At 42.7% G+C, this 26,336-nt stretch overlaps 2 protein-coding genes across 5 annotated transcripts in view; one reads left to right on the forward strand and one right to left on the reverse strand.

Moving 5' to 3' along the window:
* The window catches only part of LOC139422755 (exosome RNA helicase MTR4), a 53,451-nt gene extending 53,212 nt beyond the window's left edge, over window positions 1-239 (forward strand). For all 3 annotated transcript variants that reach the window (XM_071174080.1, XM_071174078.1, XM_071174079.1), the window contains exon 26: window positions 1-239. In XM_071174080.1, the coding sequence (XP_071030181.1) occupies window positions 1-53 (53 nt within the window). In that variant the 3' untranslated portion in view covers window positions 54-239.
* On the reverse strand, window positions 116-24,943 carry LOC139422758 (phospholipid phosphatase 1-like). 2 transcript variants are annotated; one of them, XM_071174081.1, is made up of 6 exons: window positions 24,383-24,943; window positions 16,847-17,001; window positions 10,408-10,691; window positions 7,688-7,745; window positions 2,608-2,784; window positions 116-1,274 (listed from the first exon to the last, which is right to left on the reverse strand). In XM_071174081.1, the coding sequence occupies exons 1-6, from the start codon at window positions 24,438-24,440 to the stop codon at window positions 1,155-1,157; spliced, it is 852 nt and encodes a 283-aa protein (XP_071030182.1). In that variant the 5' UTR covers window positions 24,441-24,943; the 3' UTR covers window positions 116-1,154. The 2 variants fall into 2 exon arrangements, with proteins under 2 accessions (XP_071030182.1, XP_071030183.1); XM_071174082.1 differs by lacking the exon at window positions 16,847-17,001 and adding an exon at window positions 12,571-12,722 and having other exon boundaries at window positions 120-1,274; window positions 24,383-24,921.
* Between the last annotated feature and the right edge of the window lie 1,393 nt (window positions 24,944-26,336).

Here is a 26,336-nt window from a genome sequence, read left to right on the forward strand (position 1 = left end):
GTATCACAAAAATCAAGAGGGATATTGTGTTTGCTGCTAGTCTATATCTGTAATTTGTTGTATTTTGTAAGAATAAGATTGTGTTTGTGTAATTTCATCATGATATCATCCAGACAATGTTTTTTTATATTTTTATTTGTATTCATGTTGATAAGCATGAAATGGCTTTTTTTCCTTCCAAAAAGTGCAACACATTTGTACATAGTTAACACAATTTTAATTAAAAAAAAACGTCTGTAGTGATTTTTTTTTACATACGGATGGATAAAAAAAAGGTATTTTGTTTGTCTATTTTGTTGCTTCGGGTACAGATGCATTATATTAGTCTTGTTGGGATAGTCGGGTACATATATATTAGTCTTGTTGGGATAGTCGGGTACAGATATATTATACTAGTCTTGTTGGGATAGTCGGGTACAGATATATTAGTCTTGTTGGGATAGTCGGGTACAGATATATTATACTAGTCTTGTTGGGATAGTCAGGTACAGATATTATATTAGTCTTGTTGGGATAGTCAGGTACAGATATATTATATTAGTCTTGTTGAGATAGTCAGGTACAGATATATTATACTAGTCTTGTTGGGATAGTCAGGTACAGATATATTATATTAGTTTTGTTGGGATAGTCGGGTACAGATATATTAGTCTTGTTGAGATAGTCAGGTATATATTATACTAGTCTTGTTGGGATAGTCAGGTACAGATATATTATATTAGTCTTGTTGAGATAGTCAGGTACAGATATATTATACTAGCCTTGTTGGCAGATACATTTTATATTAGTCTTGTTGGGATAGTAACGATAATACAAAGGAAGCTATGATAGTAGCAGTCCAGCCAAGGCAACATGGGTGTGACTCAATGTCCAATAGGGAGCTAGGCTCCAGGTCATAGGTCAGAAATGCACAAAGCAGGGTTACATTCACAGGTTTGGCAACGCTCCAAATGGCACCCTATTTCCCTACATAGTACAGTACTTTTGACCAGAGCCCTATAGGCCTATATAGGGAATAGGGGGCCATTTGGTACTTAGCCTTTCTGTCCACCCCAGTGGTCCGTCCCTTAGTGGGGTATGATGCGCATGCAGTAAACACTTCCCCACTGGCTACACGCCATGTATGGTTCCGGATGGTTCCTCTCCTTTATAGTTTAGTTGGGGCTGCTGTCGTAGTGGTTTCCGTTTGTGGGTGTCTCCTGCAGGGTGGTGTGGGGAATATCCTCCTTCTGAGGCTCAACCTTCTTCTTGAAGAAGTCTGACACGAAGAAGACCTGCAGCAGAAAAAGAGTGGTAGAGTAAGTGGAAGGAGAAGTGGGAGATTCCTAGGTCTACAGTGCCTTCGGAATGTAATGAAACAGCAGGGAGCAGGTCTCGAACCCTCGACCTTCGAGCCCGAGGTCCGGCGCGCTATCGACTGTGCTGCAAAAACAGCAGAATCGATTTCCGCGCTTATAAACCCAGGGTCGTCACAGTATTCAGACCCCTTCACTTTTTCCACATTTTGTTATGTCATAGCCTTATTCTAAAGTAGATTAAATAGTTTTTTTCCCACTCATCAATCTACACGGAACACCACATAATAAAGCAAAAACAGGTTTTTAGACATTTATTTAAAAAAATGAACTGAAATGACATTACTCAGTACTTTGAAGTAGCCTTTGGCAGCGATTACAGCATCAAGTCTTGGGTATGATGCTACAAGCTTGGCAACCTGTATTTGGTGAGTTTCTCGCATTCTCTGCAGATCCTCTCCAGCTCTGTCAAGTTGGATGGGGAGCGTTGCTGCACAGCTATTTTCAGGTCTCTCCAGAGATGTTCAATCGGGTTCAAGTCCAGGCTCTGACTGGGCTACTCAAGGACATTCAGAGACTTGTCCCGAAGCCACTCCTGCGTTGTCTTGGCTGTGTGCCTAGGGTCATTGTCCTGTGTGAAGGTAATTCTTCGCCCCAGTCTGAGGTCTTGAATGCTCTGGAGCAGGTTTTCATTAATGGTCTTTCTGTACTTTTCTCCGTTCATCTTTCCCTCGATCCTGACTAGTCTCCCAGTCCCTGCTACTGAAAAACATTCCCAGAGCATGATGCTGTCACCACTATGTTTCACCTTAGGGATGGTGCCAGGTTTCTTCCAGGCGTGACACTTGGCATTCAGGCCAAAGAGTTCAATCTTCATTTCATCAGACCAGAGAATCTTGTTCCTCATGGTCGGAAAGTCCTTTAGGTGCCTTTTGGCGAACTCCAAGTGGGCTGTCGTGCCTTTTACTGAGGAGTGGCTTCTGTCTGGCCACTCTACCATAAAGGCCTGATTAGTGGAGTGCTTCCTAAAAAGCGGTTTTCACTTTGTCATTATGGGGTATTGTGTGTAGATTGATGAAAAATAATCATAATTTAAACAATTTTAGATTAAGGCTGTAATGTGGAAAAACAAAGGGTCTGAATAGGTTCCTGAATGCACTGTATAAGTCACTTTAATGCTACAGATCACAAGGTTTGGAAACCACCTCTGGGTGATAGATAGTATCAAAGCTGAAAACCAATTTCCATTGTAAAAAATGGACCAATCAAGTTATTATTTTGAACCAAATGAAGCGGTGTCGTGGTTACTCACTACCAGTGTGGCCATGAGCACTCCCTGGATAAGGCCAACCAGGACGTCGCTCCAGTGGTGTTTGTAGTCAGACACACGAGACAGTCCGGTGTACACAGACGCCGCGATCAGGAAGAACTGTAGGGTTGGTCTCAGGAGTCTGGCCCACCCTGCCTGCAGCCTGGCCTGGATGTACAGCTGGGAGACACAGATGGAAATGAGTTGTTAGAATAAGGCCTTGTGGTTTTTACTACTAACCTGTTTGGCCAGTTTAGCCTGTAACTAATTTCCAGTTTAAGTCCTGTTTATACCTGGTGCTAACACGTGGTTGTTGTCATCTGATTAAGATAATCCAATCTCTGATCAAGATAATCCAATCTCTAGTCAAGATTTGCCACGTCAACACTTGGCATAAAAATGTTTCTGTCTGCACTGTGACCAGATTTCATGGTCCCGCTGTATGAAAATGATTAGACTTAAAATGAATAAATTCATACTATAATATATATATTTTAAGACCATTATGGTCAATGGTGCCAGCTGTCAATGAATTTAGATGATGGGATAATCATCATCTAAATGTCTACACTATATTCAGACACAATGCATGCCTGGGTAATTTACATGTATTCTGACCTTGAACTTAAGCATGGTGGAAATGCCAGTACCAGAAAGCCACGCATTTTGGGCGAAGATCAAAGAAATTGAGGTGTGGCGGAGGCGTATATAGATACGCCGTATTCTTACCTTGAAACCATAAGGTAGCGCTAACCTGCCTGTTGGAAAAAGTATGACTTCATTTTTTTTGTTAGAAATAACGCCATTCTCCATGCGCTGTAATTTATACATTTAATATGATTAGCTAGGTAAACTAGTAATCCGTTTGGATAAGGGGATTATAAATAGGCTAATTGACCATTTGTTTTATCTATTTGACCTTGTTTGCTGGAGATGAATGTGAAGCCAGTCATATGGCAGGAAACTGGAACGCATAACATGACAGGTAGTCCCATTCATGCCTCTTTCCCACAGTGAAGTAAGAAATGCTGTGCCATTATGCAGGATTTTAATTGTATGGCCTAGTAACTTGCAGTGATTACATTTGGATATCAAAGCAAAGAGTCTCGTCAAATATACCCTTTCAACTCTCTAGAATGTTCTAATCATTATGCCGACTTTTCCTGCCTCCTTCAATTTGTAGGCTATAGCCTATGATGACTATTATTATTTACTATTGGTAGCGACCGTAAGTAATAAACACTTATTTAAATGCTAAATAAGTGTTATTTCCCTTCCCTACATTTGTCTCATTCCATTGTGTCGTTTGATTTTGCCTGCTGTTCTTTGTTTCCTCTGTAAAGCCGTCATATCCTTGTGGCTGAGGGGGAAGTGGATACTATAGTATTTAATGAAGGCCAAACACAAATTGTAGTAACAATGAATTGGGACATGTATGCTTATTAAATCACAGCATAAGACTTGGCACTTGCCATCACAGTTCTATGATCAGTGCGGGCAATTAGGGTATACTATTGTGTACTATTCTCCATATTATAATTGTAGGCTACAGTACTTCCAACGTTACCATTGATTAACTGAACGCGGTAACTTTAGGTAGGAATCAAACCACCTTTTTTTAATACCTGCCACAAACCTGGTTTACACACCTCCATAAGGTAAGTCTGAATAACTACTGAGAAGTGCGTAGGATAGACATATATTCCTTAAGTCTGAATCAGCCCCCAGGGCTTTTGTGCCCACATTTTGTAGACCGGTGTAGACTATCAATCAGGGCAAAGTATGAATGTTAGCACCAGGTATAACCGGTTTAAATGGATTTACTACTATCTTGTTGGACTAGAATAAAATCAAAGGTTTGCTGTCCCAATACCCAACCTCAACACAAAACAGAAGGGTAAGGAGCAGCACACTGTCTGCTGCATAGCAGCGTCGCCAGAGCAATTGTAGTTTGAGGGTAGTTGTTGACATGCTTTAAACATCTCTTGGGTTTCTACTTGGGTTTGTGTGTTTCTTTTGGGTGGGTCACAGTGCTGGCTAATTTAAGTCTGGTCTGGTTTTGTCGTTTAATGATGTTCGTGAGGAGCTGGTTTTGCCACTGTGTGCTCTGGTAATTGTTTGCTAATGCAAACGTTCTGATGAGGGCGGCTGTATAACCTTGCATGCTCTCTTCTGTTTCCTTAAATCAGCACTGTGGCTGGGCTATTCTCTATTACCACTCTACATGGCAGATTCTCAACTGCTGGGTATATATATACATTCTGCACCGCCAAAACCTCCAAAAAGTATTATTTAACCAACCAATCAGCTTCCGTTAACGAGGCCTATAACTTTTTGAATAAAGTTTAAAGGCATGAAAACGTCAAATTTAATATACAGGTTGAGCTACGTGTGTCATCTGTATCAGTTATCCAAACAAATCATCTACTGATCAATTTAGAGCCATTTCCATCCAAAGGTGACTGACTGCTTGTTGTCTACAAATCAGTGTACATGGTTGAAAAACGCTTCTATGGGACACATCTATGCTTGCCTCAGTAGTTCTCAATAATGGGTGTGTCTGGTCTATTCATTTAAATGACAAACAAACCAGCCACACTTCTTAAAATAGACTATGGGATTGTCATTGCCACTCCTTCAGTTCTGTCTGACGTAAACATAGTGATTTTACTGGTATGCAGGGATAGACCGGACACTGTTGGTCTCTTGTTTGAAGAATGTTTTACTGCTATTTGAAGGACTTAACTTCCATTTAGTGACACGGTGCTTCCATTTGCTGCAGTGAGTGTCCATACTTTGTAATGTGCCAGGACTTTGTCCCCATGACTATTTTTATGTTTTGTTCCTTACTGAGTCACCGCAGTGTAATAAACCAAAAACTGTTCAAACAGGAACAGCCATTCATGAAGAGCTGTTGCTGGTGTGATCCTGGGTCATCCCGTACCTCACCACCGATAAGACAACTGGTTTAAACTGGGGTCATGTTCAGTAGTGCTTCCCGTTGCAAAATATTTAATGGAAGATGACAGTTCTGTGCTCTAATTGGATATGTTAGCGTTTTCTCCCTATTGCACACACCCCTCTCTGACCCTGGTCACAGTACTAATGGGGAGGCCCAGTAGTGACACATAGGGGTCATGGTCACGAAGCTTGTCAGTCTTGCTCATAAATGAATTAAGTTTGGTTCCTGGAGGAGAGGGAGCGAGGGGGTAAGAGCACAGGCTACCTCTGCCAATGTGCTGTTGTTAGAGCCTACAGTGTGTTAAAGCCATGTCCCCCTTGCCATTTTTATACTCATTTTGAAAGTTACTGTAGGTAATGAAAGGGTGTATTATAGATTGTGCGTGTTACTATATCCCAGAGTAGAGGTCTATACGGGTCCACCCGAATACCCGCGCAGGTCCGGATCCAGAATTCAGGTCCTGAAGACACAACAACAGTGCCTCTTCAACCTCAGGAGGCTGAAGAAATTTGGCTTGGCCCCTAAAACCCTCACACATGTTTACAGATGCACAATTGAGAGCATCCTGTCGGGCTATACCACCGCCTGGTACGGTAACTGGACCGCCCGCAACAGGGCTCTCCAGAGGGTGGTGCGGTCTTCCCAATGCATCACCGGGGTCACACTGCCTGCCCTCCAGGACACCTACAGCACCCGATATCACAGGAAGGCCAAAAAGGACATCAATCACCCGAGCCACTGCCTGTTCACCCCGCTATCATCCAGAAGGCGAGGTCAGTACAGGTGCAGCAAAGCTGGGACCAAGAGACTGAAAAACAGTTCACGGCCATCAGACTAAATAGGAATCACTAGCCAGCCGGCTTCCACCCGGTTCCACAACCCTGCTGCTTTGGAATCACTGGCCACTTTAGTGTTTAAATGTTTGCATACTGCTTTACTCATTCATGTATATACTATTCTACTGTATTTTAGTCAATGCCACTCCGACATTGCTCAATCTAATAGGCCCATATTTCAAGATGTGTGTATTTTTGTGAATTGCTAGATATTACTACACTGTTGGAGCTAGGAACACAAGTATTTCACTACACCCACAATAACATCTGCTAAATATGTGTATGTGACCAATAACATTTCATTTGAATCCTGTTTCTAAGAACGCTCTAAATAAACCCTAGTGTTCTCTGTTGTGGTCAGGAGTCGGACCTCGCGGAAGATCTGCATAAAAATGTTCAGGTACTTTTCAATTGAGCCGACATGCAGTGTGTACCGTGAATACAGTCTCCGCGACTGTGGGAAGATTGCCTTTTAATTGTCAATCGCGCTATAAAGTGGGTCTTCAGCGCTACGGATTGAATAGAGCCCTAACACACACTACTATGTGGACCATTCAGAGCTGCCTAATGTAACGTTACACTGCACCCCAGTAAAGATCAACATGACCAAACCCACTTTTTTTCCCATTTTACCCCTAAATGTACAAACACCTCTAAATGTACCCCTGCACATTGACTCGGTACCGGTACCCATTGTATATAGGGAAAGGGAAGTTATTATTTTGTTACTTTTTTTTATATACTTCAGATTTAGTAAATATTTTAACTGCATTATTGGTTAAGGGCTTGTTAGTAAACATTTCACGGTAAAGTCTACACCTGTTGTATTCAGCATTTCACGGTAAAGTCTACACCTGTTGTATTCGGCTCGTGACAAATAAAATTAGATTTGAACACAGTGCACTGCATGTCTTGTGCTGTAATGACCTTGGAGTAAACTCAGTTGGTCGCTAAGCAATAAGGCACAAGGGGGTGTGGTATATGGCCAATATACCACGGCTGAGGGCTGTTCTTTGGCACGACGCAACGTGGAGTACCTGGATACAGCCCTTAGTTGTAGTATATTGGCCATATACCACACACCCCCAAGATGACTTATTATTATAAACTGGTTACCAATGTAAAAATACATGTTGTGTCATACCCGTGGTATACGGTCTGATATACCATGGCTGTCAGCCAATCAGCATTCAGGGCTCGAACCACCCAGTTTATAATATTATACATGCCCTATCAGTGAGTGCACATATTGCCCTTTTGAGGAAACCCCATAGTGGATACTTACTGCCAGGAACAGCATGCAGTACATGGAGAAGGAGGAATGGCCAGAGTAGAAAGACAGCCTGCAACACAACAACAATGGCATCATGGGATTGCTGTGGGCACTTTGAATGCTGGGAAAAAACTCTGGGAAATAATTTGGCATCCACTTCAATCGGCTCTGTGTTGGTGATAGATAGATTATCCTATTGTTCCATTGAATAACATAACTGGCTAAACTCACACACGTACACACAGAGGGGCTAAACTGTGACACACCCTTTTCCGGGTGATAGGGTTGTGCTGGAGAGCGGGGAGAGACGTCCGTTGACGTCTGTTATGGGGGTTGGATGTTGAGACAGTGTCAGTCAGCCTGGCCGATCGGGCAGTTAGAGGGCCGCTAGCCTAGCTCACTCATCCGGCCAGCTTTAGTGTCTTCCTGTTTACTTAAGCAGTGCTGCACTGCCCGCCCAGCAGATTACTGATAACCAGCGGCTGATATAAACACTGTGGAGAGTTGCAGGCCCACAGACACTAGTTACTGTTGAGCTAGCCGCAGTGCTGATGTGGACACTAGTTTGTGTTGAGAGAAAGCCACAGTACTGAAGTGGATACTAGTTCGTGTTGGGAGAGTCAGTGTAACACTGATAAATAGGCTGGCTGCTTATCAGGGAAAATGTCTTAAGCGCTTTCTCTGTACTTTAACCCTTCCACATCTAAGTGTGGGAGTAAAGGCCAAACTTGAATAAAGTGGTAGGCCCGTAGCCTCTCTCTAACAGAGGTAGGCCCGTAGCCTCTAACAGAGGTAGGCCCGTAGCCTGCCTCTAACAGAGGTAGGCCCGTAGCCTGCCTCTAACAGAGGTAGGCCCGTAGCCTGCCTCTAACAGAGGTAGGCCCGTAGCCTGCCTCTAACAGAGGTAGGCCCGTAGCCTGCCTCTAACAGAGGTAGGCCCGTAGCCTCTATTTCCTTTGACATTGTACTGGGAAGCCTGGGGTTGCCCTAAATACACTGGACTAGGAAGCTTGGGTTTACCTTGGCTTGTCTTTGTTAATGGGTCTTGAAATTCTGCTACTGAACCGGTGGTGGGTCTGACTAGCTTGGACGTTCCTTCCGAGGTCTGCTCGGCCTCTGAGCTTTCACTGAAAGCTATTCTCCAAGCGTACGTGTTAATTATCACCATGGTAAATTGTCAGTATCAGATGAGGCGCTAACCGAATTCTGTAAAACCAGGTCACTCTAAATTGAATCTGACAAGATTCGAACACCCTCCCTTGTTTACTCAAACTGACGGATGTACACAGAGGAAGTCTGTCCTTATTTTAGTTTTGAAATCAACATCCAGGATTTTCTATTTCTAGAGAAACAAACAAGTTAGTTGTCAAGTGGCTGTTGGTCTGTCCCACCCTTAGACATACCTTATTGTTACTGTGGTGGGCGATAGCTAGCTAGTGGTCTGTCTCTATACAGACTTTCATTATGGCTGTGGTGTGAGACAGCTGCCTGTCTGCCTATCTGTAGACTGTCATTACCTCATGGTCATGTGGTGAACCTCTCCCATGTTAGCCAAGTATAACCTATACAGAGACTACCCTAATCTCTACCATGATCCTTGGGTGGGCTCTCTGTCTCTTGTGGCCACAGAAGGTCATATTTACCTAGGTGTGGCTCTGGTCTCCCATGGCAGCCCTTGCCTGATCGGGCCCGGCTTTCGGTGTTTTCTTTGGTATGGTAGTCATTAATAGAACAAACACCTGCCTGGTGGACCGAGTGAGTAGAGCAGGGCAGAATAACCTACGGATCATCTTTCTGCAATGTTAGCATTTCCCTTAGGGACATGAGGCCCATCATCAGCCAGAGCCTTGGCTTGTGTTGTATGTGTGTTATATAGGTAATCCTCTCTAATGGTTTAAAGAGGATTTGGGACCTGACTCTGTCGTCCCTCACTGCTGTACTGTCCTCACAGGGTAAATAAAGATAATTAAATAGTGAGGTTGACTTACAGCTCTTGGATCCCTCTCTGTGTGATATCTGGCTGAACTTTTGTCTTCAGCCTTATCCACCAGAACAGTGGAATACTGTGCTTTCTCTCAACACTAACTAGTGTCCACTTCAGTACTGTGGCTCTCTCCCAAAACAAACTAGTATCCACTTCAGTACTGTGGCTCTCTCAACACTAACGCAGCCTGAAACTTCAAAGTGTGGGCTTGCCTTCCTCAATGATCTCATGGTCAGCACTCAGCATATTATCTGACCATAATAAACAATACAACAGGATATTGTATTTCAGTTGATGGATGTCATAATTCAGTCAGTAGATTTGAAAGAAGCATCCCAGCCAGTCAAATAGTTTCCTACCCCTCCCTTTGATGTTTGCATATCTGAAAAGGCATATGGTGGAAGCTCCACCAAGTCACTGTACATACTACCTCAACTAACCGGTGCCCCTTCACATTGACTTTGTACCGGTACTCCCCTTTTATATATCATTTTTTTACTGCTCTTTAATTACTTGTTACTTTTATCTCTTATTCTTATCCATATTTTTATTAAACTGCACTGTCGGTTAGGGGGTTTGTAAGTAAGCATTTCACTGAAAGGTCTACTACACCGGTTGTATTCGGCGCATGTGACTAATACAATTTTATTTGACTCTTCAGATCTGCCTTGAACACTGAAGCGATAGGGGGCCACTGGGTAGTGGGTAAATTTGGCCCAATTGTCAGTTTCCCCTCAACAACACCCACCTGCCCTCATTGGCCAAGCGTGCGTCCCCTGTGCAGGTAAAGTCCTCTATGTAGGTGCCTGCTGTGCAGTTGATCAGCTTCCAGTCAGGCTTGCATACGTCCAGGAAGTGGGGTCGGAGCCGGCCAATCGAATACTTGGCGATGTCAGTGAGCGATTGGCTCATGGCTGCCCCGAACACGAATGTGCCGATGGCTTTGTAAACACGGGCCACATACATGTTGCTGAAAGAGGACTTTGATTTGATGCGTTTGAGATAGACCGAAAGGCACTCTCCAAAGACCATCTGTGAGGAAGGGAGGAGAGGAAGTAGACATGTCGAGGTTAGGTCTCTCGCTGTTCCCTCACAGCTTGGAGTTACAAGATTACAACTGTTACAAGTCAGTCACTAAAATTAGAGGAATTTCAAAAGGTGCAATGCAGCTGTTTTATCTCAATATCAATTCATTTCAGGGTAAACAAGTACCTTACTGTGATTGTTTGTAGTTAAAATGGTCAAAAATAAACAAATAGCTTCTTAGCAGAGAACAATTTCTCAAGGAAAAATGTTGCTTAGACTGTCAGTGGTTTGAGTGGGGAGGGAAAACTGAAAACTAGCTGCTGTTGGCAGAGGTTTGGAACTCTTAATGGTCTATTAATAAATGTACTGCATGGTGATGTCACCATGGAAGGCCAAAGCTCCCTCCAATCAAAACAGGCTGACATTTCAGGTGGTCTTTTCAAACAGCTCTTACACTAAAAGGGCATTATAATTTTTTACAATTTCACAAATATTCAAAACCTCTGTGGAAATGCATATAAAACACAGAAAAATCATGTTCTTGACTGCACTGGCCCTTTAAGTAAAATAGACCCTTGCATTTTTGAGGAATGTCCATCTGAGTGACTATAAAGACCTAACAAGGATGTCCCCTGAAAAACGAGTGTAAAGTCAAATGAGTAGATGTTTTTTAAACAGGGAAAACAAACACACTGGTGCATCACAATACAGCTTCTGAGTCACACCTGAGAAGTCAAACTTAACCTGTTCCTTTAGAAGATATAGCTATTTGTGGTCAGATGTGTGTCAACAGTAGAAACTATTTTGAGACCATATTGAATGTAAAACATACGTCATGGAAACATTGTGGGTGGGTTGGGGGTCTTTTTAAATTGTGTGTTCTTGTAAATAAGCGGATGTGGTTATTATAACTGTCTGGCTCACACCTCTCTACCACTCTGAGGGACAATGGACCTGCAAGCATGAGAGGTTATTTGGAAGTGTGTTTACATTCCCCTATCTGGAAATAGGCCTAAAACTACCATATGAACATACGCTTACTGCTGTACTGTCAAGGGGGTGGTGTTGTCCTGGTAACGGTTTCTGTTTAACTTAAAGCCCAACTGTTCAAACATTTAGGGTAATTCCAGGTCATTCATGACGTGTAAATGAGTTACATCCCGTGTGAGGGTTTACTGGAAATGTGTGCAGACCATGAGGTGAATTTATGTACATTTTAATGGAACAAAAAAAGCTTTTTTGAATGAATGCTGCAAAACCTGTTGTAAGACTTGAGCCCTGTTGTGGCTGTTATTATCTAAAGTGCCTCATCTCAGAGTAGGAGTGCTGATGTAGGATCAGCTCTGTTTTTATGAACAATATGTGGACAGGGGCGACCTGATCCTAGATCAGCACTCCTACTCCGAGACGCTTTATGAATATGATATTTCCTAAGACAAGTCAGTGGAATACTGGCCAAGAGTCAAGCGGGAGATCTCTGAGGGAGGGACAGTTTGGCTATTCCTATTGTATCGTTCAGATGGAGACTATGAGTAGGCTTATGGAGAGGCCTTTGTTTCAGTGACTTTAAAGGTCAACCGCCATGGTCTGATACATTTGTGGTCTGTGAGTACACAGAGAAGTAACTAACACAGGTTGGGGTTTGATTTTTCAGTTTTCGTGATACTCTAAAATAGGAAGTTCTTACTACTCTGTTTACATGGTGCCTATGCGCCATCTTTGGTTGATTGTGTTATTTTTAATAGTGTTATTATTAGACAATACGATTAATGAAGCAAGCCGTTAAACTAGACATACAAGTCATTTGTGTATGTATAGCCTAAATGAATTAAGCACAAAATGGCAAAGGAAGAGAAAGAAGTTAACATAAAACAGGTGCACTTACAGTGAGTACTGTGACTGGTATCATAACTCCACCTAACAACTCATAGGATATGGTGTCTTCTTTTAGAGGGTACTTGATCGAATCATCGTTACAGAAAAATCCCCGTTTGAAGGGATTGTGTAGCGGTGTGAGTATTGCGAACGGGAGTCCAGCTAGCAAAATGAAAAAGAACAGGAGGAACAGGTTAGGAGAGTAGACTCTGAACACCTTGTTATCCTGCACCCACATACACCCGTCTAACACTGAGCAGAAGAGAGCATTCGGAGAGGAAAGTCCCGACCAGCCAAGACATACACTGTAGTGATCTTGTATGGCTCAGTTGGTAGAGCACGGCTCTTGCATTGCCAGGTTTGTGGGTTTGAGTCCCGGGGCCACCCATATGTAAAACGTGTGCAAGCATGACTAAAAGTCACTTTAGATAAAAGCATCTTCAAGTAGATATTTCAACATTGCAGGCTGTCAGGAACAGGAGGAATGGAAAAACAACATGGTAGCTAAAGAGTTCTCATGGGAACTAACACTACTCTCTCCCCTGGCGAAGAGGTGTTCATGGAAGAACCAACCAGCCCAAATGATCCTCCCTCTCCACCACCCTAAACTTTCACAGCTGTTTCGTGCTTGAGTGCACAGTGCAATGGACATGCAATCCACAAGTAGGCCTAGATGTCCATTCCACAACGACCAGCAATAGTGTTCTCTCTCTGCTCTCTTCTCTCGAAATTCAATTCAAGGGGCTTTATTGGCATGGGAAACAAATGTTTACATTGCCAAAGCAAGTGAAATCTCTCTCTGTTCCTCTTTCTCTCTCCCTGCGTTCCTTAAAGCACAGTGGGTCATCATGTTAGAAGTAACTGGAATGCTTTTTCAGGAAGATGTTAGTTACATTAGAAACTTCCAAATAGAGTTTCCCACTACATACAGTAGGGAAACGGTATACTTCAAACGTGCTGTGGAAGCAATCATTAGTAATTCGTAATAAACACAAAACCATAGTTTTTAAAACGTCAAATCGCACACTGCAAGCTTTGACACACATTGACCCAAGGAAAGTAGAAGCAGGATGTGTAAAAAGGTTAGTTGAGCTTAGTTCACATTAGTATGCAAATCATTTCCATAGCTGAATAAAGGGGTTATATTTTTTTACATTATCGTGATCAGATCCTACTACTGACATCAATAAGGACCCCAGCACAGTCTGGCTGTCAAGGACAGAGAGGAGAAACTGGCCCCCCATGACTCTCAAGTGATAGATTCACTCTCACTAGCCAGACCCCTTTTCTCTGTTCTGCTGAAAGCTGCATTGTGAAGCACCACAGTTTGAAATGTTGCCACGGCAACGGGTTGATGTAAGAGAAATAAATCAGTTGGTCTGGTCCAGGGGACTGGAGTTGAGATGTAAGTGTTGTGTATGGGACTCCAGTGAATTATAATGGAATAGACATAGTTTATGAAAAACAAAAGTCTAGTGTGTGTGTTTTAAGGTTATCACAGTAAAGAATTTAGAAGACCAGGAAGAGGAATCAGTCACCAACACTACACGCACACCAGCTCAACTCCTGACCGTAACACAGGATAGTAGACAATAGCTAGTAGTAGACATGCTTTCCTAAGTAACACACAAAGGGAACAGTGCCAACACTTCTGTCTCTGTCATTCTTCAAATAGAATCTGTATCAACAGTGTTCCAGGAAAGTGTTCCAGTTCTTTTTGGACAGAGATGGTAACCTGTGTTTGTTCCAAAGCCTATCAGCAGGAACCTCAATAACAGACATGTCAATTTGATTTAATCTAATTTCTGGTAGAATCAATAATTTATGAATGCATCTATGGCCCAAGTCAGAATAAGTGATATGTTATAAATCATGTTTGAATGGCCTAGTTAACAGGGTAACAAAATAAACAGCTTGACTACAGGGTTGCTAGGTCTTTTAAGGTTTTCCTGATCAGTTGGACTCTAAAGGCCTTACTATTGATGAAAACCACAAATGATCCAATAACATCTGAGAAGCTTTCACAACACAAGCTTCAGAAGTGACTGAAATGACATGCGGATATCAGGATGTGTGTGAATGAAATACTCTATAGGGGTGGCTGAAATGACATGTGCGAATGAAATACTCTATAGGGGTGGCTGAAATGACATGCGGATATCAGGATGTGTGTGAATGAAATACTCTATAGGGGTGGCTGAAATGACATGCGGATATCAGGATATGTGTGAATGAAATACTCTATAGGGGTGGCTGAAATGACATGCGGATATCAGGATATGTGTGAATGAAATACTCTATAGGGGTGGCTGAAATGACATGCGGATATCAGGATATGTGTGAATGAAATACTCTATAGGGGTGGCTGAAATGACATGCGGATATCAGGATATGTGTGAATGAAATACTCTGTAGGGGTGGCTGGAATGACGTGTGTGAATGAAATACTCTATAGGGGTGGCTGGAATGACGTGTGTGAATGAAATACTCTATAGGGGTGGCTGGAATGAGGTGTGTGAATGAAATACTCTATAGGGGTGGCTGGAATGAGGTGTGTGAATGAAATACTCTATAGGGGTGGCTGGAATGAGGTGTCAAAATAAAATGGGGATATGTGAAAGGGGAATTGGGACACTGTGGACTGGGCATCCTCTTTTGAGTTAACCCTTACCCGGTCGGCAAAGCTGGTTGAAATATCATTCCAATCCAGTTTATATGGTTGTAATCTGGTTAAAATAACATCATTACAACCGGTTGATATGGTTATAAACTGGTTGAAATAACATTACATTATACCCTGATGAAGACAGCTTGTCTGTCAAGGTGCTTGCCAGCACCTCGCCTTAACAGGTGTTCTACTCTGCCAGCCAGCACCTCGCCTTAACAGGTGTTCTACTCTGCCAGCCAGCACCTCGCCTTAACAGGTGTTCTACTCTGCCAGCCAGCACCTCGCCTTAACAGGTGTTCTACTCTGCCAGCCAGCACCTCGCCTTAACAGGTGTTCTACTCTGCCAGCCAGCACCTCGCCTTAACAGGTGTTCTACTCTGCCAGCCAGCACCTCGCCTTAACAGGTGTTCTACTCTGCCAGCCAGCACCTCGCCTTAACAGGTGTTCTACTCTGCCAGCCAGCACCTCGCCTTAACAGGTGTTCTACTCTGCCAGCCAGCACCTCGCCTTAACAGGTGTTCTACTCTGCTAGCCAGCACCTCGCCTTAACAGGTGTTCTACTCTGCCAGCCAGCACCTCGCCTTAACAGGTGTTCTACTCTGCCAGCCAGCACCTCGCCTTAACAGGTGTTCTACTCTGCCAGCCAGCACCTCTCCTTAACAGGTGTTCTACTCTGCTAGCCAGCACCTCGCCTTAACAGGTGTTCTACTCTGCCAGCCAGCACCTCGCCTTAACAGGTGTTCTACTCTGCCAGCCAGCACCTCGCCTTAACAGGTGTTCTACTCTGCCAGCCAGCACCTCACCTTAACAGGTGTTCTACTCTGCCAGCCAGCACCTCGCCTTAACAGGTGTTCTACTCTGCCAGCCAGCACCTCACCTTAACAGGTGTGCGTTTCTTTTGCCTCCACACTGAAATAGCATTACAATCAGTTTATATGGTTATAAGCTGGTTGAGGTAACATAATTACAAACGGTTTATATGGTTATAAACTGGTTGAACTATAATTACAACCAGTTTATACGGTTATAAGCTGGTTGAAGTAATAATGGGGCGGCAGGTAGCGTAATGGTTAGAGGGTTGGGGCTGTAACTGAAAAGGTTGCTGGATCAAATCACTGGGCGGTTTATATGGTTATAAGCTGGTTGAAGTAATAATGGGGCGTCAGGTAGCGTAGTGGTTAGAGGGTTGGGGCTGTAACTGAAAAGGTTGCTGGATCAAATCCCCGGGCGGTTTATATGGTTATAAGCTGGTTGAAATATCAATCAATCTGTTTACATGGTTGTAATCTAGTTGTAGTGGCATCGTATCAATTTGTTTTGCTTACTGGGTATGGCCTTGTTGAATTGAACTCTTTGGTTCTGACACCTAAGCTCTATGGACATCCTCCCTAAAGTTGAAGCCTTACATCATGACCAGGTGTTTAACAAAATAACTAAATGGAACACTGTGTATGGTATCAAAAGTGAATTGTCAATTTGGATAGAACAGCTGCCTGTTTATTAGTTAGTGTAGTACTGTAGCTGTCCATTATAATGTACTCTAAGCCAGCTGTTCAATATTTGGTTAGTAAAAATGTAAGAAATATTTTGTTTTGTCAACTCTTCCATTGTTACTTACAGAGCAAATGGGCAAAGTGAAGCCCACACCGTAGAGCACATTGGAGGTGACTGTGCTGGGGTGGAAGGGGTAGCTGATGCTGTCATCGTTACAGAAAAAGCCCCTCTGATAGGGCTTGATTTGGCCCAATTTAAGGGCTGCCAGGGGCAGTCCCGCTGTGGATGGAGAGAGGAAGTTAAGGGGTTAACTTTGTAACAATAGTATTATGTCTTGCAGCAGGGACACTATTGACAGCAGCAACACCACAGTGTCTACCATGCTACTACAGTACCAGCACGTGTGTGTAATGATGCGGAGATGTTAATATTCAACCAGAGACTTCAGACTCAGAGCAGTGTTTCCTCTACAATTGTACAGGCGGGGCATGCATCCCTGCCTAGCTGTCTTGTCCCCTGCCCAGGCGTGGAATTGGAAAAAGTCACTCATGGAACTGAATTTACTTTAAAGAACTCACACATTCCACCTCAATTCTATTCTTTCCCTAACCTGAAATTGTTTGGTTTCTATTCATTTTTTCCAGAAATGCTGGTTGGATGATTACCAGATTTCCTGCTTATTCACTCATAATTCCAGGAATCTCCAGGATTTCTGAAAAACGAGGGAGTTTTGGGAAAGGTACCAGAATTTTGCAACCCTACTCTAAGGGAACGATTGTTTCAGAGAGGAATGTTTTAGAGAATGGTCTGGGACCAATCCGTCACTAGCTATGAGAATGAGTTCCCAAGGGAGGCCCTTCAGTAAATGCTCCAGTTGAATGACAACATAGCATCAAAAGAAACAGTTCAACAACAATGACATCACATATGATGAAATGACAACATAATGACCGTTTTTTCACAGCACAGGGGATTCTTGAAAGATTTTCCCAAAGAGATTGTACAATCTCTTTGGGAAATCGGTGCTGTAGTGCAATTGGTGAGTAGTAGCTCATTACTCTATGGATCCAAACGGTAAAGGCCGGTTGATAGTGTATCATAAATAATAGGTTATGACCGTTCAATGTTTGACTTGAATGTGTCTGTTCTCTGGCTCCCTGTCCGTTCAGCCTTTTGTTATTGCTGGGGAAAGGCATGCTGGGAAAACGGCACAGCCTTTTTTATTCTGGTTCAAGTTGAAGCCAGAAGCATGAGGCCCCTCCTCCCCTGAGGGACAGAGTGGAGGTCTGTGTTGCTCAACTGTCACACTACATCCTCAAACTCATACACTCATCATGTAAACGCTCTGCCGTACTCAGCATGTAAACACTCTGCCGTACTCAGCATGTAAACGCTCTGCCGTACTCAGCATGTAAACGCTCTGCCGTACTCAGCATGTAAACGCTCTGCCGTACTCAGCATGTAAACGCTCTGCCGTACTCAGCATGTAAACGCTCTGCCGTACTCAGCATGTAAACGCTCTGCCGTACTCAGCATGTAAACGCTCTGCCGTACTCAGCATGTAAACGCTCTGCCGTACTCAGCATGTAAACGCTCTGCCGTACTCAGCATGTAAACGCTCTGCCGTACTCAGCATGTAAACGCTCTGCCGTACTCAGCATGTAAACGCTCTGCCGTACTCAGCATGTAAACGCTCTGCCGTACTCAGCATGTAAACGCTCTGCCGTACTCAGCATGTAAACGCTCTGCCGTACTCAGCATGTAAACGCTCTGCCGTACTCAGCATGTAAACGCTCTGCCGTACTCAGCATGTAAACGCTCTGCCGTACTCAGCATGTAAACGCTCTGCCGTACTCAGCATGTAAACGCTCTGCCGTACTCAGCATGTAAACGCTCTGCCGTACTCAGCATGTAAACGCTCTGCCGTACTCAGCATGTAAACGCTCTGCCGTACTCAGCATGTAAACGCTCTGCCGTACTCAGCATGTAAACGCTCTGCCGTACTCAGCATGTAAACGCTCTGCCGTACTCAGCATGTAAACGCTCTGCCGTACTCAGCATGTAAACGCTCTGCCGTACTCAGCATGTAAACGCTCTGCCCTACCCAGCATGTAAACGCTCTGCCCTACCCAGCATGTAAACGCTCTGCCCTACCCAGCATGTAAACGCTCTGCCCTACCCAGCATGTAAACGCTCTGCCCTACCCAGCATGTAAACGCTCTGCCCTACCCAGCATGTAAACGCTCTGCCGTACCCAGCATGTAAACGCTCTGCCGTACCCAGCATGTAAACGCTCTGCCGTACCCAGCATGTAAACGCTCTGCCGTACTCAGCATGTAAACGCTCTGCCGTACTCAGCATGTAAACGCTCTGCCGTACTCAGCATGTAAACGCTCTGCCGTACTCAGCATGTAAACGCTCTGCCGTACTCATCATGTAAACGCTCTGCCGTACTCAGCATGTAAACGCTCTGCCGTACTCATCATGTAAACGCTCTGCCGTACTCAGCATGTAAACGTTCTCAAATAAGAATGGTATTGATTTTTTTCCCAGACCACAAGAGGTCTCCTGATGTGGTGTAAGCATTGTTGTGGACTTAGAACATCCAATGTTGTTTTTATATAAATACATTAGAAATAGTGACAGTGGGAAAACATGGGAAAAAAATCTGACACCTGTGAATTTCAGACTCAGTTGACAGCCTCATTATCTATTTCAATATCAGGTCTACTATTAGCCTACTCGCACAGTACAGCTTGGGTTGGCCTGACTGTGAAAGACCAATATGTGATTAAACATTTTAGGCCATTCAGAGTATATATCACTGTTTCTCATAGAATTTCACACAGGGCACATTTCCTTTGCCGGGTGGGACGTTTGGGAATTTGGGACAAAATTCAAGTACAGTGCCTTGCAAAAGTATTCATCCCCCTTGGTGTTTTTCCTATTTGGTTGCATTACAACCTGTAATTAAATAGATTTTTATTTGTATTTCATGTAATGGACATACACAAAATAGTCCAAATTGGTGAAGTGAAATCTAAAAAATAAAAACCTGAAAAGTGGTGCGTGCATATGTATTCACCCCCTTTGCTATGATGCCCCTAAATAAGATCTGAAGGTAATTGGTTGCACCAGAAGTCACATTATTAGTTAGATTGCACACACGTGGACTTTATTTAAGTGTCACATGATCTGTCACATGATCTCAGTTCTGAAAGGCCCCCCAGAGTCTGCAACACCACTAAGCAAGGGGCACCACCAAGCAAGCGGCACCATGAAGACCAAGGAGCTCTCCAAACAGGTCAGGGACAAAGTTGTGGAACAGTACAGATCAGGGTTGGGTTATAAAAAATATCAGAAACTTTGAACATCCCACAGAGCACCATTAAATCCATTATTAAAAAATGGAAAGAATATGGTACCACAACAAACCTGCCACTGTCACTGAGTCTGAAGGTATCTCTTGAAATACCTCTACAGCAGGGGTGTCAAAGTCAAATGGACGGAGGGCCAAATAAAAAAATCAGCTACAAGACGAGGGCCGGACTGTTCGAATGTTCATTGAAAAATTTTTAAATGACGCATATAGTCTAGTGAACCTAATTGAACCTACTGAAAACCTAACAAATATATTACAATATGATCAGATAAATAAAGCAATATTTTCTTATGGCTCTGTCAGTAATCTTTAATTTTCAACAGACACAAAAGACAAATTTCCTTTATATAAATATCCCCATAACATGAACATTAAATTAAAGAAACCGGTATTCAAGGCACCATCAGTAGACTATATTTTCTATTTTAGCAAAAGTGGGCTAAATTTACTTCAAAGAAAAAACAATAATAGCAATTTTCTATCATCCACTCAACTGAAATATTTTTAAAATATAATTGGATTGAAATACAAAAAAATAAAGTGCAAAAATCTATTAATCAAAAACAACACTTTGTTTAAGGAGAAGTAACATGCAGTGAAAACAAATATTAAATTTTAACTTTTAAACTTGAACTGAGTAAAAACTCTAAATATGTGATTGCACAGTAATGTTCACTTGTTTGAGGTTGAGGGTGATACTTGGTGGTGTCCCATCTTTTCCACAAGTTCATCAATGTTCGGGGTAAGGCTCTGAGCTGAAGAAATCCTCAGAATTGAGTGGAGGTGTTCAGCAGTAAGTCGACTTCTGTGTGATGTTTTGTTCAGGTTCATCAAAGAAAACAGTTGTTCACACAGGTATGTGCTGCCAAACATAGACAACGTTTGAGCAGCCTGGATGCGCAGCTGGGGCATTGTGCCGGGGAGGAAACGGGCGAACTCCGCAGCACCCACTGCCGCATATTTTGCCCTCAGTGCATCATTGCATTGGAGGTCAATCAACTCCATTTGGAGGTTTGGTGGTGAGCTTTCCACGTCAACAGCAAATGGGTTACCGAGCAGTTCCAACCTGCTTTTTTGTGCTTCAAAGTCAGCAAATCGGCGTCGAAAGTCAGCGGCAAGCATACCTATTTTATCAGCCAACTGTGTGCTCGGGAACGCACTGGTAGAGAGCTTCTCTTTCATGGTCTGGCAGCTGGGAAAGTGGCTCAAATTTTCTTTCCGCATCTGCGTCTCCCACAGAGTCAGTTTGGTTTTAAATGCCTTCACTGTACTGTACATATCAGAGATGACACGATCCCGACCCTGCAGCTGCAAGTTTATTGCATTCAGATGACTCGTAATGTCACACAGAAAAGCCATTTCACACAGAAACATTTCGTCTCGGAGTTGTGTTGTGTCTTTCCCTTTGCTGTCCAAGAACAGACAAATCTCCTCACGAAGCTCGAAACATCTTTGAAGCACCTTTCCCTGGCTTAGCCATCGCACCTCTGTGTGATAAGGCAAATCACCATGCTCCGTTTCTAACTCCGTCAGAAATGCCTTGAACTGGCGGTGATTCAAACCTTTGGCTCTGATAAAGTTAACTGTGCGCGTGATGATGCTCATTACATGCTCCATTTTCAAGGCTTTACCGCACAACGCTTCCTGGTGTATGATACAATGATAAGCTGTCAGCTCACCTGTCGCGTTTTCCTCTTGCATCTTTTCCCGTATCTTCGCCACCAGTCCGCTCCTGTGTCCACACATCGCAGGTGCTCCGTCGGTTGTCAAACCCACGAGTTTTTCCCAAGGCAGCTCCATCTCATTTACACATCTTGACACCTCTTCATACAAATCATGCCCCGTAGTTGTGCCATGCATAGGACGTAAAGCCAAAAACTCCTCTGTCACGCTTAGGTTGGAGTCCACTCCGCGGATGAAAATTGACAACTGGGCAATGTCAGAAATGTCGGTGCTCTCATCCACAGCCAAGGAATATGCAATAAAATCTTTTCCCTTTTTCACAAGCTGCTCTTTTAGATTGATGGACAACTGGTCTACTCTCTCGGCAATGGTGTTTCTGCTCAGACTCACATTTAAAAAGAGTTGCCTTTTTTCTGGGCAAACTTCGTCACAAACTTTAATCATGCAGTTTTTGATGAAATCCCCCTCCGTAAATGGCCGGGCTGATTTAGCGATCTCTTCTGCCAAAATAAAACTGGCCTTGACAGCAGCCTGGCCTTGTGATTTGGCTTTTTTGAACAGAGCCTGTCGAGATTTGAGGCCTCGTTTTAATTCCTCTGCCTTTTGTAGCCTTTGTTCCATGTCCATATTCTTGTTTTTGTCCGCGTGTTTCGTTTCATAATGTCGTCTCAGATTATACTCTTTCAGTACCGCCACACTTTCTCCACACAGAAGACACACAGGTTTTCCAGCTACCTTCGTGAACATATACTCCGACTCCCACCTTGTTTGAAACCCCCGGTTCTCAGTATCCACCTTCCGTTTTGCCATTTTTGATGGGTATCTGAAAGTTAATTTTACTGTGATGCTGACGACTGCTGTGCCAATAAATATTGAAATGAAGCAGCCTACTGCTCGGTGCGTCACCTTTGCATTGTGGGAAATGTAGTATTGGTGCGTGTAAAAGATCTGCGGGCTGCCGGCTTGCTGCGGGCCGGTTCTAATAATAAATCAAGATCATCCCAGGGGCCGTAAAAAACCTTCTTGCGGGCCGGATGTGGCCCGCGGGCCTTGACTCTGACATATGTGCTCTACAGGGACACCTCCAATTGACTCAAATGAGGTCAATTAGCCTATCAAAAGCTTCTAAAACCATGACATAATTTTCTGGAATTTTCCAAGCTGTTTAATTAAAGGCACAGTCAACTTAGTGTATGTGAACTTCTGACCCACTGGAATTGTGATACAGTGAATTATAAGTGAAATTATCTGTCTGTAAACAATTGTAGGAAAAATGACTTGTGTCATGCACAAAGTATATGTCCTAACCGACTTACCAAAACTATAGTTTGTAATAAGAAATTGGTGGAGTGGTTTTAATGACTCCAACCTAAGTGTATGTAAACTTCCAACTTCAACTGTATCTCTAGTATTTACTATATGTTCTGAGAAAACCATAGAATCCACTTTCAACACACACCTTGTGATGAAGGTTTTGTATTTTTAGTATGCTATCACCCCAAACCATATGTATGTCATGACTGAGGAAGCTCTATCTAGTAGAGAGACACTATCTGAGTGTGAAATCAGTTCCAAGTTGATGTAATCTTGACAAAAAAAAGTAGCACTCACATCAGTTATATTCATATTGCTAAGTTTCTTACTCTCTAAGCACATTTAAAACATCTGAATCAGTTCTTCAGTACCATAGAGTTAGACTAATGTTCAGCACACAGGGAAAGGAAATTAGTGCACTGCACTCTGGGATACCTTATCTATGACCCATCCAGGACTTCCATAATTCATAATTAGATTAAACTCCTACACCAGGATTCCTAAATAGAGGGCAAGTAGGATCAAGAATCATTAACACAATAAGGCCATGAAATTTCCAAGCAACAATGGATAAATCATTACAAATGAATGGTTATTCAGTACTGCCTGAAATAGAAACCAGCACCCCCTGAAAATTCGGAATTAAAACTATTAATAATTTATTAAAAAAAAACATTTTCCCAACAAATGTAGGCCACTGGGCCTTTACTAATCCTGTATTGGCAGCTATGGAAAACAGCACCTGATAGCTTTGAAAAGCCAATATAATTTGTTGACGCTAGATACTGTAGGGGTGATGGCTATAACTGACGCCAGATAATGTAGGGGTGATGGCTATAATTTAATGCAATCCTAACAACAGCAAGGCTCATTCCATAGTCCCTACTTTTACGGCAGGAATACCATTTTAATAATCATTCTAGAACGCAAGAGTTACATTTGTTATCGTTCTATTACATTGTATCATCACCAATTCCACAAGCAACATTAACTGTTCAACATCAATCAACGGAGTGCAGCAGGAGCAGTAAGACATGGCACTCAATCTCTTTCACTGCTTTGGTCACAAAATACTTGTTTTGGTGTTATTTAGCCTACTTATTATCAAATGATCAACTTCTTCTCGAAAGATTCACCCTCGTTTGACCAATAAGCAACATATAACCACTCCCTCGATAGCCTATACACTTGACAGCGATTGTCAAATATTATGTAAATAAGGTTAACTCATTACAATATAACAACATTATAATAAGCAAGTCATAGCAAGCAGATACATACCGAGAATTAGACAAGCGATGTCAAGCAGAATAAAAGGAATCCCTCTCGTCTCGAACATTTTTACGGCTTCTCCTCAGCTCGTTGACACAGATGATCCTTAGACGACTCGTGTTGTCGTATCCTTGAAAGCGTAGTAGCCAAGTAACCGTAGATCTGATTAGACTAAACCTAAACAATACTTCGACCTAAAAATAATATTAGAAACCGTCAATTGAGAAGCCTAACCTTTGAAGCCTTAGAATGGCGACAGACAGCGTAAATGCCGTAAATTGACACAGAATGTTAGAGCTGATCCTCCCCTTTGAATGATCGTGCGCATGGAATCGTCGTGCGCATCGAAATTCTAATCACCGTGGCCCGGTAAATTAGACAGTCCTTTGCTTATCATTTAAAATCGGTTGGCAGAGCCGACGGTGAAGGCTATAATGTCTGTATTCTCTGTAGTCTACCAGACAGCGCAAAGAGCCATGAGCACAGTGGGGTTTCGTTATGGCAGCTGGCGAAGAGGATGGACAGAAGAGACTATCGCCTGCCAGCACAATAGAAAATGACATCACGGATAACGTCTAATTTACCTTTCGCTCCGCCTACTCTAGACCTACTCCCATTGCTGTGTTAATTTATTCAATTAAAGTAGCAACGTTATTATCGTCCTTCAATAACTAATTGAGCAAAAGATACACAGATATCACATAGGAAGAAAATATCTTATGCTTGATAGGCTAAATGCAAAGCATAATTTGTAAACCTGTAACAAAAAGCTGTATTGGTTTTATCAATAAACATTCCCAAGACTTCTCATAAATATTGTATGCTTTATCTTATAGCCTATATAATTTAATCAAGCCTATATCATTTATCCAGGACATTTTATTGATGTTTAGGAACCATATTGTTTTCTTCATGTGCTCCGTGTGAAATGGGAAACTGGGAGGTGGAAAGTCTGAAATCCGACATGTTCGTGTTCAAGTGCTGTTATTAATGTTGTTAATAATAGCGTTGTTAATAATGAAGTTAGCTAGTTTGCTTAACATTGGCAATATGGTCAAACTAGCTAGGCCTACATGAGCTAAAGGCTACCTATTAATAAGGAAGTTGTCAAAAACGGATCTGTCAACTTTTGGTTGAAAAGGTGAAAGGTAAGTGGTAAAAATTCACAATTTGACAACTCCGCAAAAATGTTTTGTATCACTTGCAATTCCGACGTGGAGTACAGATAACTCCGATAGCACGTGAACACTGGCGAGAATGAAACGCATGAGTGGGATCATCTTTCACGGGTTGGTTCTTATTCACCCTGTAGGCGTATGGACTTTTCTCAGGATTATATTTTATTACAATATTTTTTTGTATTTTTTTGTTTGTTTATTTAACCTTCATTTAACTACGCAAATCAGTTAAGAAATATATAGAATTTACAATGATAGCCTACCAAAAGGTCTCCTGCGGGATGGGGGCTGGGATTAAAAATACAAAATTAAATAAAAATATAGGACAAAACACACATCACAACAAGCGAGACACCACAACACTACATTAAGAGAGACCTAAGACAACATCATAGCATGGCAGCAACACATGACAACACAGCATGATAGCAACACAACATGACAACAAAATGGTAGCAACACAACATGGCAGCAGCACAAAACCTTCAAGCTGCATACTGACCACATCTCCATCCTCAAATAATGCATGATGTTGTGTGCTAGGATGTAACAGGATGCACTAAAGGTCAGTCTCCGGTTGCAAATGGCTTATAGGCAAATAATGTCCAAAGTGATAGCCTCATCTCCACAACATTCAAACAGGTTTTGGCACTTCGGTTCCTCAACAGCGATACAATGCTGCCATCTAGGCGTACCACTGAACACTGTAATGATGAGACAACCATCTACTGGACATCACTGAAAAATATCACTGAGTGTCCGGAGCCCCAATGGCTGCCAGTGTG

The sequence above is a fragment of the Oncorhynchus clarkii genome, chromosome 12, assembly GCF_045791955.1.
Source record: "Oncorhynchus clarkii lewisi isolate Uvic-CL-2024 chromosome 12, UVic_Ocla_1.0, whole genome shotgun sequence".
NCBI lineage: Eukaryota > Metazoa > Chordata > Actinopteri > Salmoniformes > Salmonidae > Oncorhynchus > Oncorhynchus clarkii.

Bases quoted from the DNA above. Each gene is read 5' to 3' on its own strand.
- LOC139422758 (XM_071174081.1), bottom strand. From the start codon at position 24,440: ATGTTCGAGACGAGAGGGATTCCTTTTATTCTGCTTGACATCGCTTGT. The intron at 10,692-16,846 runs GTAAGTAACAAT...CCTTCCTCACAG, and splicing joins TCACTTTGCCCATTTGCTCT to ATGGTCTTTGGAGAGTGCCT. The intron at 1,275-2,607 runs GTGAGTAACCAC...TTTCTGCTGCAG, and splicing joins TGCTCATGGCCACACTGGTA to GTCTTCTTCGTGTCAGACTT.